This window comes from Papilio polytes, unplaced genomic scaffold, assembly GCF_000836215.1.
Source record: "Papilio polytes unplaced genomic scaffold, Ppol_1.0 DF824303.1, whole genome shotgun sequence".
In the NCBI taxonomy this organism is placed as follows: Eukaryota; Metazoa; Arthropoda; class Insecta; order Lepidoptera; family Papilionidae; genus Papilio; species Papilio polytes.
In genome coordinates, this window is record NW_013524901.1 from 2414223 (window position 1) to 2430322 (window position 16100).

The window sequence follows — 16100 nt, forward strand, 5'->3', positions numbered from 1 at the left end:
ATTTGGGTCTTTTTTTAATACAAACTCTAATTTTACTAATATATGAATGGATGGATTTTCTGTTTGGATGTTTGTTAGTACGTAAGTCTAAATGGCTCAGCGGATCTTGCTGAAACTTGGCATAGATATAGATAGATATAGTCTGAAAGACAAGGGAACTCCACTTAGGGTTTTCAATGATGCGAAAGGACTTAGTCAAACAATCGATTTCTTATTTAATTTTCATGTTGATCCCTAGTCTAATAAATACTTAATTATAGTAGAATATGAAATAAAACAAATTTAATCACGCAAAGATTTGAGAAAATATTAACGTTTAAAAAATAGGTCGGCTATGAATTACAAACACAACCTTCTCGCAGTAGCTTTGTTGTGTTGAATACAATAAATAGTTTTGTGCAACTACGAAAATGACACTATTGTTTAAGATATTAAAAATATACAAAGAAGTAACAAATAAAGTTTGTATTAAATTATTTACTTAATGTTAAAACGCATAAAGTTAGCATTTGTTAATTTTTATACTTTAACATATAATATAAGATAACAGATTTTTAATCGTTTGTGGCAACAGATTTCATATACCTAAAAATTCCGCGAGACACGAGAACAATAACAATATATTTAAATAAAAAGACAATTTAAGATTAAATCGCAAAAATCATTTAATAACATTTATTTGTACTTATGTTTGAATTTAATCTCAAAATGTTTTATGATGTAGCTAATTTTTAATTGCACATATCTCACGTAAAACGCCAGCTTGCAGTCTGCGATTCTTGGCAAGGTCTACTAAGAATTTAATTTGAAAACTTTAAAAGTTGAGATAAAAATTACATTTCAGTTAAGGTTTTTCAGTTAATTTCAAGTAGCCATTGACTCTAATAAGGTTGTTTAATAATAATTATGTTAGTAAATAGTTATGTTCATTTATTAATTGGAGATTTAGGTCATTCAGGGCTTGTCCCGACAAATTTTAAATTGTCTCATAACATTCCAACGTGTAAAACATGTGATGGAAATATGTTGTTACCTTATCTGACAGTGACGTCATATTTAAACTATCTGAGTCTCTATCAGCCAGTGGTGGGACTGGCCCTTAACCTTTTATTTAAATACACACGCATAAAGATCTTGATTTATTTCATTTGACTATGTTTTTATTATTTCGTTGCATTATATAAAAGTTAAAGCACATTTGGAATCTCACTGATCGATCCTGTTCAAACAGCAATATCCTACGATATAGAAACCGAGGCCTTCTTTATTTCAATCTATTGGGTTTTCAATTTCCAAATGTCAGATGCGCCCCGGGACAGATTAAATACAGTCGCACTGACGTAAGCTTCATTTCGTCTAGACTGTTGCTAAGATTATGTGATGGAAAATGTTTGTAACATTTTTTGCATAAATCGTTGAAAGTTAATATTTTAGTTTATTCAAAACTACTTCGAGAACACTTAAATTGTGTTCTTTATGATTACGTTTTTTATCTATTCTGTATTTCATCAAAATGTATGAGCTGATTTAAACATGACCTTCTAACAAATATACGAGTACATACATTTAAAGTTTCTTATTTATAATATTAGTAAGATTGCGATATTGACAAACAAAAATGGGTTTTTAGATTTTTCGCAAACAAATAATAATTTCTCAGTTTTTTAAGAATTAAAATTTATAATTTTTATATTTGTCTCCGTTCTTCCTATTTGTGTAACGTAAAAAAATGATAAAATTAAAACGACTTCATTTCACTTCATCGGTTCTTTCATAACCTAGCTGCAATGTTAGACTGCAGTCTACCCGTTACAATTTAGCCGGCCTGATAGTATTAGAAACCTTTGCAACTCCATGGATTATAAGGGCTTACTTAACGTATAAAGCTAAGCATTTAAATACAAAATGTACATAGAAATTAAATCTATTTTTTATAGCTATAAAAGCTCTTAAGTTCTATATTTAATCACAGACATAGAGTTCTTATCGACCTTAGAAATATCAGTAAAAATATGCTTAAGTATAAATAATAAATTTCATTATAACTTTGTATATACATTTGGCAAAGATATCGTATATCCTTCAGTAACATTGCTACCCGTTTTGAATCGTAAATTTCCATTGTACTCAGTAACATTTTCTGAATACGTAAACTAGTAAAGTGTACACTCAGCTGCACAAATATGTATACAGTTCCTAAATTTAAATAAGTCTTCGGTCTCAAAAATATGCATGCACATATTCGTCAATAGGGTCTACTCTTGGTCAAAAGTGTACGGACGGATAAATCCATGCATATTTTTGAAACTGAAATCGTTTACAAATTCAGATAGCTCTACAAATCTCCTATCTTTTGCCTGCGACTCCGTCGGTGTAGAATTAAATAAATCAAAAGTTAGTAGCCTATAGTTCTCTTAGACAATCCTTTACATCTACACAAAATGTCATCGACATCCGTTCAACCGTTTAGACTACAAACTCCAACAAACATCCATCCATCCATCTAAACTTTTTCAAAGATAGGTTATTGTATTAAATTAGCTCTATAATTATTTATTTATTAAATAAATAAAAAAAAATATTGTCTTAATTACTTAAAAATACTTATACAATCAAAAATTCTTAGGTTTTAAAATACCTTACCGTACTATGCCATGTTACATGTGAAAGACAGCATAGTTGTAAATGGGTCCCCCGACTTACGTCCGAGGTGACAGAGGGAATAATTAAACTAAGAGCTAACCAACAGCTTCCCATTAAAATGTTGCACTGCAGTTATTAAAATGTCTCCCAACCGCAGTGTGTATCACAGATGTGATTTACTAACAAGTTTGAAACTGTGTTTCAAGTTTTTAATTCAAATAATTTTAAACCAATATCTTCATCCAAATAATCATGTAAATGAGTTTGTATGATTGTATATCTATCTGTGATTACATGTGGTTCAACATCTTTGTATAATACCGCCTCAAAACTGAACTCCGCGCTCATAGCATAAGCAATCATTGTCAAAATCAGAATTTGAAGAAACCACAGAGTATGTAAGAATAGAAATATAAGTGAACTCTTATTCCCTGTGAACTCTTTGAGCTTCTCAACGTTGAACAGTTAAATCAGCGCGTCTCGTTAACGGCCTCCACAGATTAAAAAAACAAGAGATGGCCCAAGACGAAGCACTTAAAAAGACGCTCGGGGCCGCGGGATCGATGGAAGGCGTACACCCGATCGATACTCTCGTACTACCGCCTCAATGGATTGCGCGCGCAGCCTGGCTTACGTAACGCGCAGCGCCGACACCTGTTGCTGATACTACCTCCCAGATATAACGCGGCTAAATCGAAAAGCCCGCCGAGATTCTTCCAACCTCACATACTAACACGCCCATACGTTTCGGTCGGGTAGCCGGTGTCATTGCACCGAGGCAACCTTCGACGCTGCACTCAAGGGTGCATAGTAGGGGCCAGTGGTGTGTAGGAGGGATGATAATGATCTTCGTTAGCGTTATTGGACGCCTGAGCACCGAACCACTTATTGTTTTGAGCACGGAATTGGCGAGCAATGGTACAAATACTTGGAAATACTTAAAACTTATCCCAAAGCTATCCACTCATTATGCAAAGCGATTAAACAATTCAGTTCATTAATTGTATAAATTGAAACAACTATTCGGACTCTATTATAATGCTTATCTGATTGTTTGATCACTACAAACCAAACACCAAAAGTAAATTTCACACTATAGTTTCAAAGTTAGCGGCTAGCGTAAATTATATTTTTAACCTACCCCATTAAGGCTTAAAAGCTTCTGAAATATAACGTAATGTGTTTTTACCGCGTGCGGTTTTAAACATATACAGAATGCAATTTTTAATTTAAAATATTATACACACGCTCGTTATAATGTTTTAAGTGGAATAACTTTACAAATCCTATCTTATAGCATTAAAATTTTATTCGTACATTTACTAGTAGAATAAAAAATATAAGGCACAAATACTGTTTATGCATAGCAACATAATACACTAAAATAAAACACTGACTAAGCAAAAATATCTGATATCTAAACGTCAAAGTTGTAACGCCCAATAAAACTTTCCTACGGACCCAAAGCGAGGAATGAGTCGAAGTTAAACGAAATTTGACTTCTTAGAGATGGCGGGGGAATGTAATTTAGCGCGGTTCGTTTATCAAGTATCTCTCAATCCTATTTGCGTAATAAGATCACTTCTAGCCACCTTACAAATTGACTTGAACATCTTGTTTAGGTTAACTAATTACCAAAATACATCTTATCCTTCTCTTATGATCTCATACGTCTGCAGCCTATAATCTAGGATAGGTGTAAGTTAGCTACCATTAACATATTATTCGTAGTCGTTTTTATATTTGCTGGCGTAACGTGTGCAGAAGTTAATTCCGAAGGTAAATCACTTTAACTTACTCGTATCCTCTATTATAGGCGGGAGTATGTCGTAGATAATGAAATAATAATCGTGTAATATCAGAAACAGACGTTCAACAATAGTAAAAACTGCACAACACAATCTAACCGGATAGCAAATATTTACAGAGATTAACCAATTGACTTTATACGTGCGTACCGAAACTCATCATTCTAACATTCAATAACAACTATCTTTTACTAGCTTTGGCCGGTGACTCTTTCCGGTAATATTAAAAAAAAAACAAAAGAGAGTAGACTATGTGTTCTTCCAGACTATCCTCTACATCTATAGCGAATGTAATCAAAATCCGTTCAGCCGTTTAAGCTACAAAGGCTAACAAACTGAATGGATGTTTATGATCTAAACATTCGCATTTATGATATTAGTAAGTAAGATTATTCGTTATTTCTTATGTCATTTCTTACGCTAAAAATTAAACAATTGTTTAGTGTTAAAGTACAAACAAACATAAAGTTTACCCATTTTTAATTTAGTAACGTTTACTAACTTTAATAAGATAGACGTACTAAAATATTAAGTAAAGAAGACGATACAGAAACACAATAACAAAGTAAATGTGGTATTTAATATGTATGTTTAATCATAGAAAGGGGGTGAGGGTGAAGCCACGTCAAGACCGGGGAAGGGGGTGTCTAGACACGCGGCATTTGAGCTGGGACCTAGGAAGATTAGCTGCGACCCAACTTGTCACCGCCACTGACTTTAGCCTCGCTAATGCAACTTTAATATAGTTTATCGACAGTGTTTAACTAAACATCATTACCAACCGCACTCACAGTCGTTAGTTGGCAACTAAGGGGAACTTTTACCGCTCATCATAGCGACTCTGGGTGCAGTCGATAAAATAATAACTTACATCTTTATTACATTTTATTTATATCGTTATAAAGTACATTTTCTGTCGCTTTATATATTGGATAAATATATTTAAACCATACAAAAATTCAAGACATAAAAAATATTATGAAGTACTTATGTTTAATCTAGCCTTTGCCTGCGACTTCTTATGCGTGGAATTTAAAAAAAAGTAAGTAGCCTATGTGTTCTTCCTGACTATGTTCTACATCTATTTGGAATTTCATCCAGATCCGTTTAGGCTACAAACTCTACCAAACATCCATCTTCTTCCGAAATTTTCGAGTTTAATATTAGTATGTTAAGCCAAGCAACGCATATAAAAGCATAGTGTGACACCGTTTTCTAAATATGTGTATCAAGAATAACTATTGATTGAAAAGTTACAGAAACTGCAGTGTAAAATAAAGGCAATTCTTTATAATAAATTAAAGTAAGACTATCATAGAATTATTTAATAATAATCGTATCGTAGGGCAATGCATCTCAATTATTCCAGTTATTGAGTTAGGTGTAACAATGTTAGCGGAGCCGGCGACACGCCTGCGACTGCGAGCGGCTCGAAAATTAATTGCATACCCATCCAATTTGCAATTAGCTGCAGTAAATAAAATGTTTACGATAGACTCCAGGGTTTTCTTACTTGAATCATGCCTTTATATTCCTTCGTATTACTATCGTATATTTCAAAACGGGTTTTTAGGTCAGTTTTAATAAGACATTTTTAATGAGTTAATGTTGATTAAAATTAAATTAAATTTGGTACTCATAGTATTCTAACAATTCAATCAAAGGCAAAAATAATTTTGACACATTACATTTTTGGGGGGAAACAATTGGTAGTAAACGGTAGTATGTGCACTGATAATTTTAAATAGTTTGAAGACACAACATTACGACGATTGTTTTTGTAAATTCTTGTAAAAATACTTTTGTATTATTTAATATAAGACATGTTTTGATAATAGCTTTAAAATACATAACAAAATGTTAGTAACCAGTGATTTGAGGAGACATTAATTGGTGTAACATGAAAGGTCCTTATAATTAATAGGGTTGTCAATTTTCAAGGCGATTATAGGACGTTAGGGTTGTCCAATTTATGTCACCGCTGTCAATAGACATCAATGTAATAGAATTAATTCGGAGGCGCCAGTCTAGACGAAAAAGCCTTGATGTTAAAACTGGAAGCGGTCCACATTTTTCAAGGCTCACAAATAACTTAGCAATAACTATGTCTGTTACATAAACCGCTCTAAATTCGTCGAGACGTTTGGCGATTTGGACAACAAGAGAATGTCCAGTTTGTAGTTTGTGACTTACGTCACAGTCTAGTCTAGTCTAGTCTTACGACTAGTTTGAAAATTGAGTTTACCTGAATCTATTGATTTTTGTAATTTTAAACGGATTATCTATTGCTTTTTATGCTTAGAATGGGAAACCGAACTAAAATGAATTTATTACACATTTTAACATTCTTCATTCTGGAAATCCCAGTCAGTATTTACACGTTAACAAAGCCGTAGTGAGTCAGCGAGCCGTTTCATTGTTTCTGCATAAAGGATCAGTCGAACCGATGTCGACGGCTGATAAAAGAAAGAATTAGGAATTCAGAAAAAGCATTAATCTTACAAGCACCAAATTGTCTAAAAACCTGCTTTGATTATGAAATTATTTGACGTAATTAAAAATCCATTCTTAATAAACTTATATCTCTTACTAATATTATTAAGCATAAATGTTAGTAAACATAGTGTTTACCGCCTAAACTGCATCACGAATTTCGATAAAATTTAACATAGATGAAAAAATAACGTGGAAGAACACATAGACAACTAATTAGGTATTCAAATTCCGCGCGGACGGACACGCCGGCGAATGCTAGTTATGTTATTTATGTTTATGGTGAAACATATAACAACGTTGTCCATACAAGCAATGTCAAAAAACGAAATTTGTAGCTAAGCGATCTGCGCTCAGATCAGTTCAATTTGTACATGCATGGAGGTGTTATTTACATTAGTCACAGGGCACTTCATGGTTCGCGGCTCCCATAGTACTTATCCTATTGATCCGTGAGCTGCTAATTCAGCTTTTGAGCCGCAGCTCAATTGAAAGGTTATGTTAGCTGATCTTTTAAACTGATTCAGAGCTGATAAACAGATGTAAATATGAATGTACAAATATGGTATTGGTAACCGAATTACACGATATGAATTGAACAGTCATAAACAATATGTCGTATTATGTTCAGACAGCGTAACATTCGCAAGGAATAAAAACGTTCATATTTCTTTCAACTCAGTCGGCACCGAGTGGTACGGGACTACACTGCCTTATACAATTTATAACCTTTAATATTGTTTTAATGAAATTAATAGATCGTTCATTGTTTTTATTTATTGAATTAATTGTATTTAACCAAATTATTCTAACGTTATAAATGCGAAATTTAGATGGATGAATATTTGTTATATTCAATGGCTGATCCTCCTTCTGCCTGCCTGAATCTGTTTGCTTTTGCTTTTTTTAATTCTACACAGATGGTGTTGCTTGCAAAAACTAGTATTACATAAGGATGACCTTTTTTGAAATCTTTTTAACCCATATTATATATTATAACAACAGCGTCAGAATCTAGACTTTAGCCTACCCATTTACAAAGTGGGGTTTACTCTACATATAGTTTTTGCTAGCAAAGAAAAGATACAGTACAATTGGTAATATATAAAGTACGATTTCTATGCAATACACGAGCAACGCATTATTTGATGCACATTTTATTCTTATTTAAGATTCTGACGATAAAATTATTTTAAGACATCTTGGTAAATCTTATTACAAAAGTTGCATTTTGCAAAATGTAAAACGAAATGTATCAGATTTCGTTTTATAATTCAACATTCAACAAAATCACATTGCTTTTAAAAATAGAATTGTACATCATATTTGACTTCCAATCGCCATTTGCAATAGTTTCGCTCATGTAGACACAGATATAAAAAATAAAAATACTGTAATACGATTTCTATTGGTAAATAGAGTTTAATTCTAATAAAAATACCATATGCATTCGATTTTAGAATGAAATTATAATACAGATGAAAAGTTACATTATTTAAACATAACATTTGAAAATAATAAACACACTTGTTCAACATTATACGTAACGAAAGACATAAACCTCTTTGCTCACTTGTCACGTCCTCACACTTAAAACTTTGTACATTCACATCTGACTACGACCTAAAATGTTATAACTTCTTATGAAGCTTTTAAATCTTTTAAAAGTTTGACGTCACCTGTGTAACAAGCGTTAAAGTCAAAGAATTTAATACGCTTCCCACTCGTACAGCATTCTGACAAGTTATTTAACATGTACATTTTTTATAACAAGTTTTAATTCTAATTTTATTGTCAGCGTTACAATGACAATTTATCAACGTAGGAAAAATATCCTCGGCTGTACATTTGATTGAGAAATTGAATGCGGGTTGAAATTTTATTAAATTTAGGTCAATTAGCCCGCCCACAACTACCATTGCTTACAAATGGGCGTTTTATTAAAAACTACTGGAGTGAATTAATAACTGGGTCAGTTCAATGATTCTACGCCAGACTGAAGCGTAGGCCTACCATTGTCCGATCTCGAGTTCGCTATTTTCTACATTGTTATTTAGGCCACTGCTCAATGTATTTTGTAATAAATGTAATTCTCACTAAAAAATAGTTACGATACCAAAAATATCTACGGGTATGTTTTAATTTTCTAGTAAATTAAGGTAAGATAGACGATAAAGAAAAATACATCCAGAGTCGATCGAACGAACAGAGGAGTATGGGTTCAGATTGTGAGGACTCCCGTAAAGAAACAAGCAGGTTGATGATGATTGTAAATAATGTTTGAAAAGATAATATTTATAAACAATATCTTTAGCTTTTATTTACAATCCGCATACAAAAATAACTTATAAAGTTTTTATTTATATATCAAAAGGAATAAACAAGATTGTTTGTTAAAATATTGTTAATTGTACCACACGATAAAGCGTAACATGAAAACGCAAAAAACCTGAATATGTATCTACTTTTAAGCACCGCTTTGAGTATTACGTTTTCGCCAATCTCCAACATTCTACCGGAAAATCCTTTGACGTCGCACATCATTACGTGAATACGACTTTACTGAGGAGCAAATAGAGTTTATTTTAGATCATTTCTGTTGGAGGCTCATTAGGCCGCCTACAAGCGTCGGTTCCAGACAGCCACGCCCACTTAAGGTCTCTCATGCTTCAATAGATTTAATGATACGAAAATCGTTGATTTACTTCTAAATGATTTAATTCTGGCAATTAATGGAAGACCTCAATGGATGTATCAGACACTCTCTAGCGTAATTAAGAACTGTCGGACTTCTGTTACTAGAACTTCGAACGGTCATTTTATTTATTACTAGCTGTTGCTCGCGACATAAACAAATAATAAAAAACATAGCCTGTGCTACTCAATGATATTGTCAATTTCAATAGCTACAGAATTTTTGATATCGGCCCTCTAGTTTTTAAGATATACAATACATACAAAAATACAAATCTTTCCCCTTTGTAATGTTAGTATAAATTCGCTGTACTTTGTAAGTGTAAAAGATACCGCTTGCTCTGATTGAGAACATAATTTTTACCCCTTGTATCAATAACCGTATACACTCTGAAAGGAGATATCTGATTCAGAAATATATATCTTTTACGCTAGACATACTTGATTAAATAAACTAAAACTTGAGAAGCTTAATGTTGGCAAGTCATGCCAAGCGTCATATATCTTGAAAAGGAACAAAACGTTCCATTTTAACACATTGTTACGGCTCGTTCCTTTCTCTAACAGTACTTCCCTCCCCTTCTACGTCTCGGAATTGCCTCTAATGAGAAGCGTTGAGATCTAAAAATTCGGTGCCAACTCAAAGTCTACAGAGCTCTAGAATGTACGTAGAACGGAACTTAAAAGTGGGACGTTAAAACATTATTGATCGAATCAAACAAATATCGGTCTTATCGCTGAAGCTATAAGAAAGAGAACGGCATAAAACGTTTGCAAAATGTTCACGCTGAAGCGTCGAATGGTGTTGTTGATAGAATTTTTGCGATTCCTCGTTTGAAAGTGCTTTTGAAGTCGATTGTAACCTGATTTTACAATTTAATAAGAAAATCGTAAATCAAAGGAAAAACGACATTATTTTAGGATGGTTTAGAATAAAAGTTGTCTGAAAAAATAGGTAATATAATATTCTTATCTATGCTATATTAATATATTTTCTACATACTTGACCCTAATCCTTTTTAACTTACAAATACACTGAAGTACTATAAATTCTATTCGTAGCATGTTCTACGCCGTAGCATGTGTTCGTAGTATAACCTTACTTAAATATTAATTTAAAAATACTTTCTAATACTATCTTGTATCACTCATATTACTATTCGAAAGGTTACAATAAATTATTCAATAGAATTGTAAAATCGATATCGATATCTCATTCCTGGATCAGTTATTTTTTTGTAACAACGGAAGTGTTTGAAATTATAACTCCATTAGTTGAATGTGAAATGGTTTTGTGACTATCAAAAATCACTTTATTATTAACTGGTAATTTATAATACGTTAAGGTTCTTTAAAATAATATTCAAATAAAAAGATATATAGTTTGTTGTTTGAGAACAAACTTTGATGTGAAACTTTCTTTCGTATCCCTTAATTAGGGGTTATTATAATAATGACCCGTAATTAACTAGTTAACATAATACTTAGGGAGCTCATACTAATTTAAAATTGTAGTACCAAATGTAACATACTATATCAAACTTAATAACATAGGATTAGGGAAAACAGTTTATGACAAACATACTTGTATCGTGCCAGAGTTTGTTCGTGCTATTTCGTAGCCTTCGTAGCAACTTCGTAACAAGCACGTGAAGCTAGATGTACTTTAAGATATTTTTTTGTTTTAACATTTACTAATGCCAAGATCTAAAAAAAGCTATTTTATAATAATGTTTCTTATCTATCTTACTAATATTATAAATGCGAAAGTTAAGATGGATGGATCCATCCATCCATCTAAACTTTGTTTGTTAGAGTTTGTAGCCTAAACGGCTGAATGGATCTCGATGAAATTTGTTATAGACTTAGAGGATAGTCTGGAAGGACACTTGGGTTACTTACTTTTGCTTTTTTAAATACCATGCGGACGGAGTCGCGGGCAAAAGCTAGTTAAAAATATATTTCAATGTAGGTTTATTGATCCGCGTGCATTAAACGCACTTCAACATTTCCGTTTAAGTGGTATTGAGAGGAGCTCTTATTGCGATGACGTCACATATAGCTGTGACGTCAGCAGTAGGCGGTAGTTGAAGCCTTTAATGCATTAATGTATTACGTAGGCGAGAGTTAATTCATTTGAATATACAAAAGATAAGTGAAAATATCTTCGTCAACTCAAATAAAACGTTTTTTTTATATGTATTACAAAGGTGGCAAACGAGCAAGCGGCCACCTAAATCCGTCAAAATGGCGAAGTGAGCTCTGCACATAGACATCCGCAATTACAGATGCAGAATATGGACATGTTTAATTGTTCTTAAGGTTAGGTTTCAACTTTAGGAAAGTTACAAAAAAGGTTTTGTTTGCTAGTGAAATAATCAAAATTTACGTAACCAAATTTAAAAAATCGATTACTCATACTATAGAACTCTACTTTTATTATAAACTAGCTGTTCCCGTGCGGCTTCATCCGCATGAAATTGTGAAAATTTTATTTTATTGTTTACATTTGTCAAATTATCAATAGAAACCGTCAAAATGACATGACATGACAAACCTTAGCAATCTTTCTTTCTTAATGTTGGCAGCAAATTTATGGTCTCTTTCCCACATTAGGGTTTTTATCCAAAACATTTACCCCCTAAGTTTAATAGCGTTAAAATATATACCCTAAAAGAAGAGTTATCCAAAAATATGTTGTAATTGCTGACATCTTAGGCAACAAAGAAGTGTGTGTTTACGCTTTGATATAATAGTATAGATTTGTTGAAAATATTTTGTTAAACAATTATTCCTTTAAATAATGTTATGAATTAAAAAATATTTTAATTAACTGCTCAATAACATTAATGCTTAGGCTTATTATTACTATGACAATGGCATTTTATAAATCGCAGTCACTAAAGGCTAGCTAATCTGACAAACGAACAATTATTAACTTTCATTAGTGGAGCTTTGAAAAAAAGCCATTTTGCGTATTTTCCAAATGCCTATTGACAAAGCTCTGTATGCCAGGGATTTCAATTTTTAATCTTAAAAATCAATAATTTGGCTAGAAATAAACTCCTTATCAATAAATAAAACTCGAAATTTTGTCTAAAAATAACAATTTATTCGTTATATTCAAAGATTTTTAAAAATTTCACACTATATTTGAATCTCTTCTGTTTTACTCAAACGTAGTTAGTTAAATTCAAGCCAACAAACCGAGTCGACACACAAAACATAATTCAAACTCCATTATTACGTGTCCCCAAACAAACACAGTAAATAAGTCAAACTTGAACCAGATATTAGCGGCTGGAAGTTCCTCGTACGAGTGCTAGATTTGTCAAGTTGTCGACGTTACAAATGTTACTTAGTACACATTTCAGTCGAGGGCTGTGATTATTTAGATTCCAACCCCGCCCAGTCCGTGGCCTCAAGTTAACCGAGGCCAGAGGCCAGTGTAGTATTTTATTTGATATTACTTTACAGCCAGCCATCAAAATTTGGTCGTTCAAATTTCACTATACATTTTCGAATAGCGTGCCCTCTTTAACCCATTTATTGTAATAAAAATAACTACGTTTATTAACATATTCATAAAGATAGTAGAACTGATATGTTTGAAGACATATGAGTACCATAAATGTAACCCTTTTAAAAGTTTTTAGGAAAAGAAATGTGTCTTCCGCTGCTAAATATCTTTGAGAGAAAAGCGCCGAGCCACTTGACGGCAAATCTTATTCACATTTTCTCACTTTCGTACATTCAGACTGAGACTGTCTCTTTTAATGATATCTACAGATGGAATAAAATTTTCTTCTATTCATGAGTTAGTCTTTGAAAAATCTTCAAGATGATGAACATGAGATGAATTGACGCAATCTGAAAACTTCAATGTGGCTTAACTTTCCGCTGTAATTACGCGAAATATTGGTCGCTTTTATAACGTCGTTTGCGGTACACTCCTAGTATATTACAATTGTATAGCACATAAGTTTAATATTGTGTACTCTTCGTAAATAATTTATTCACATCAAGCTAATTAACAACCGCTTACTAAATGAAATAGCATTTATAACAAGCTATATTCTAGCAAAATTCGCCTCATACTTAATATTGCTATCTCTGTTTTATTCTAAGACAACGAGAGGGATGTTAATATATTTTTGTAAATATATTTAGAGCAAACACCCACGGTTATAGAAAGTTCGTAGAGAACTATAAATGAGGTTAAACCGGAATATTTGAAAAGGTCAGTATATTTATAAATGGAAGAGCTACTTTCGATTGTGTTCTATCGTCTACGATATTACGACAGATTTGGATTTAGTTTAATCGATATATTTAATTATTCTACTTCTATTATGAGATTTTAATGTTAACGAATACTACTGTATATTACAATAAGAGCGTGCGCACACCTGAAACTATCATACAACTGTGTAGTAGGTATTTGATTCCTATAAGCGTATATGGAGCACACTACTTTGTGCAACTAAACAGTTGACTTGCGAAATAATCGACAATCGCACAATTGTTATGCGATAGATTAGTCAAAGACGTGCGCCGGCTTTAATTTTATTGTATCATAGAAATATTGTTGTCTATTTCTTGAATCTGTCAAATAGTAGAGTATAAATTACTCCTGAATTTTAAGAAGTTCAAACATTACGATGTTAAATCCAACGCAACTGAAATTAACCTACATCTTTCATGGAGGTAGTTGAACAAAATTCAAATCAGACCGACATATAACTTCTCAATATAATATTGATAAGTTATTTGTCAAATTGACTAGCTTTAGTTCTCGACATCGTCCGCGCAGATTCTTCCATCTATTTATAAATATAGCCTATGTTACTGTGATAATAAAACTCTCTAATGTCAAAGAATGTTTAAAACTAGTCCAGTAGTTTTGAGTTTGTTCCTTACATTTAAAAATACAAATATTTCTTCTTTATAATAATATAGATTTGTAAAGAAGATATTTTGCAGATACCGATATTGTATAAACTTTAAACAAATAAAAAGTTCGCGTTGTTTGGAAATTAATTCACGCTCCTCAGTATTGAAAGCCGTTCGCTAACCCACTCGGCCATTCTGACTCGAGTGACCTAAATAATTGACAAAAGTATGTCAACTTATAACCTATTACATCATAAATTCAAAGATTTATTAATATTATCGACACCTAACATCCTTTAATATCGTTAACAATAAAAAATATGCAATTTTAAGGGCGGTCCACTCACGACGCACGTTGAAACGGCCACAAGATGGCGAGTGATGCTTCAGGAGCGATAAAGAGCGCAGTTAACCTAACCGCTGCATGCGCTCATATTAACATACATACATTTTAATGACTTAAACTAGGATCAGAATTAAGCTCAACTTAATATGCATAATTGAATATTTATTTTATAGTGAATATTCAAAAGAAATAACAAGTTGCCGGGGCTTACTTAGTAATTTTCTGCGGGTGTTTTGCTGCTGATGATTGAAACATCAAGTGATGATCTATATAATATTACATAGACACATAACCTATTAATTTAAAATATCTTAATTAAAAGCTTTCGTATAAGCAGAAGCCAGGATACGTTTACAATGTCATGCATATTACGGATTTTTCGTACTTTTATAAAAATGGATAAATCTCTTTGAGATTTAAGTTACCAGGACAACTAAAGAGGCTAGGAGTTAGGGTGGCAGCGCGCGGGGTCGTCGAACGGCGTCGGCGACGCGTCCGGGCCGGGAGGGGCGCCGGTTTCGGCGCGCGCTATCGATCGGATCGCATACCTTCCTGCGGCCGCAGCAGAGCATCCTCCGAGCGCGCGACTGACCGCCCGGCGAAGACTTCAACCTGGCTAGCTTGCGCCACTGCATGGGGACAGGTTAGCGCGGCGCCTGCGGACGCGGCCGCGGGGCCGGCTGCTCGCGCATCGCGCCGCCGCCGGGCCTGGGACGCGGCCGGAGCGCGCGAGCCTTCCTCGCGGAGTGCCCGCGCCCGCCGCCCGCCGCCCGCGCGCCTGCGCCGACCCGCCCTCGCGCTCGCGACACGAACCCCGAGCTCTCACCCCACACCCGAGGCCCCCCGCCTGCCCACTTACTCCTCGCGATTAATAATTCCGGCTACGCTGGCAGTGCGTATGTGGGTTAGTTTTTTGGCGATCGATGCGATATTCGGTGCGAGCCGTTTCAGAGGTGCAACCGAGTCGACAGTCGGCCTATTAGTGGCCCGCGACATCGATAAGGTCGATGTTTAGTGACGTGCTCGCATTCGCAATTCTAACCCTTTAGCGAGCCTGTATCAATGGTCATTTAACTAACCTGAACAGGTGGTCAGTTACAATAAACTGTTGTTGTAGTAAAGCCGACTTACCGCTTGCGTAATTTTTCTCCAAAGCCATGTTACCTCATTGACCAAGTTTTAGAATATGTCGAGTTAATCGAATACATTTCGCTCGGCGTTTC

At 33.9% G+C, this 16100-nt stretch overlaps 1 protein-coding gene across 4 annotated transcripts in view; it reads right to left on the bottom strand.

Moving 5' to 3' along the window:
* The window catches only part of LOC106102136 (rho GTPase-activating protein 100F), a 31289-nt gene extending 15689 nt beyond the window's left edge, over nt 1-15600 (bottom strand). For all 4 annotated transcript variants that reach the window (XM_013281563.1, XM_013281556.1, XM_013281549.1 and 1 more), the window contains exon 1: nt 15426-15600. In XM_013281563.1, coding sequence (XP_013137017.1) covers nt 15426-15512 — 87 coding nt within the window. In that variant the 5' untranslated portion in view covers nt 15513-15600. The remainder of the gene's footprint in view (nt 1-15425) is intronic.
* Nucleotides 15601-16100: the final 500 nt, after the last annotated feature.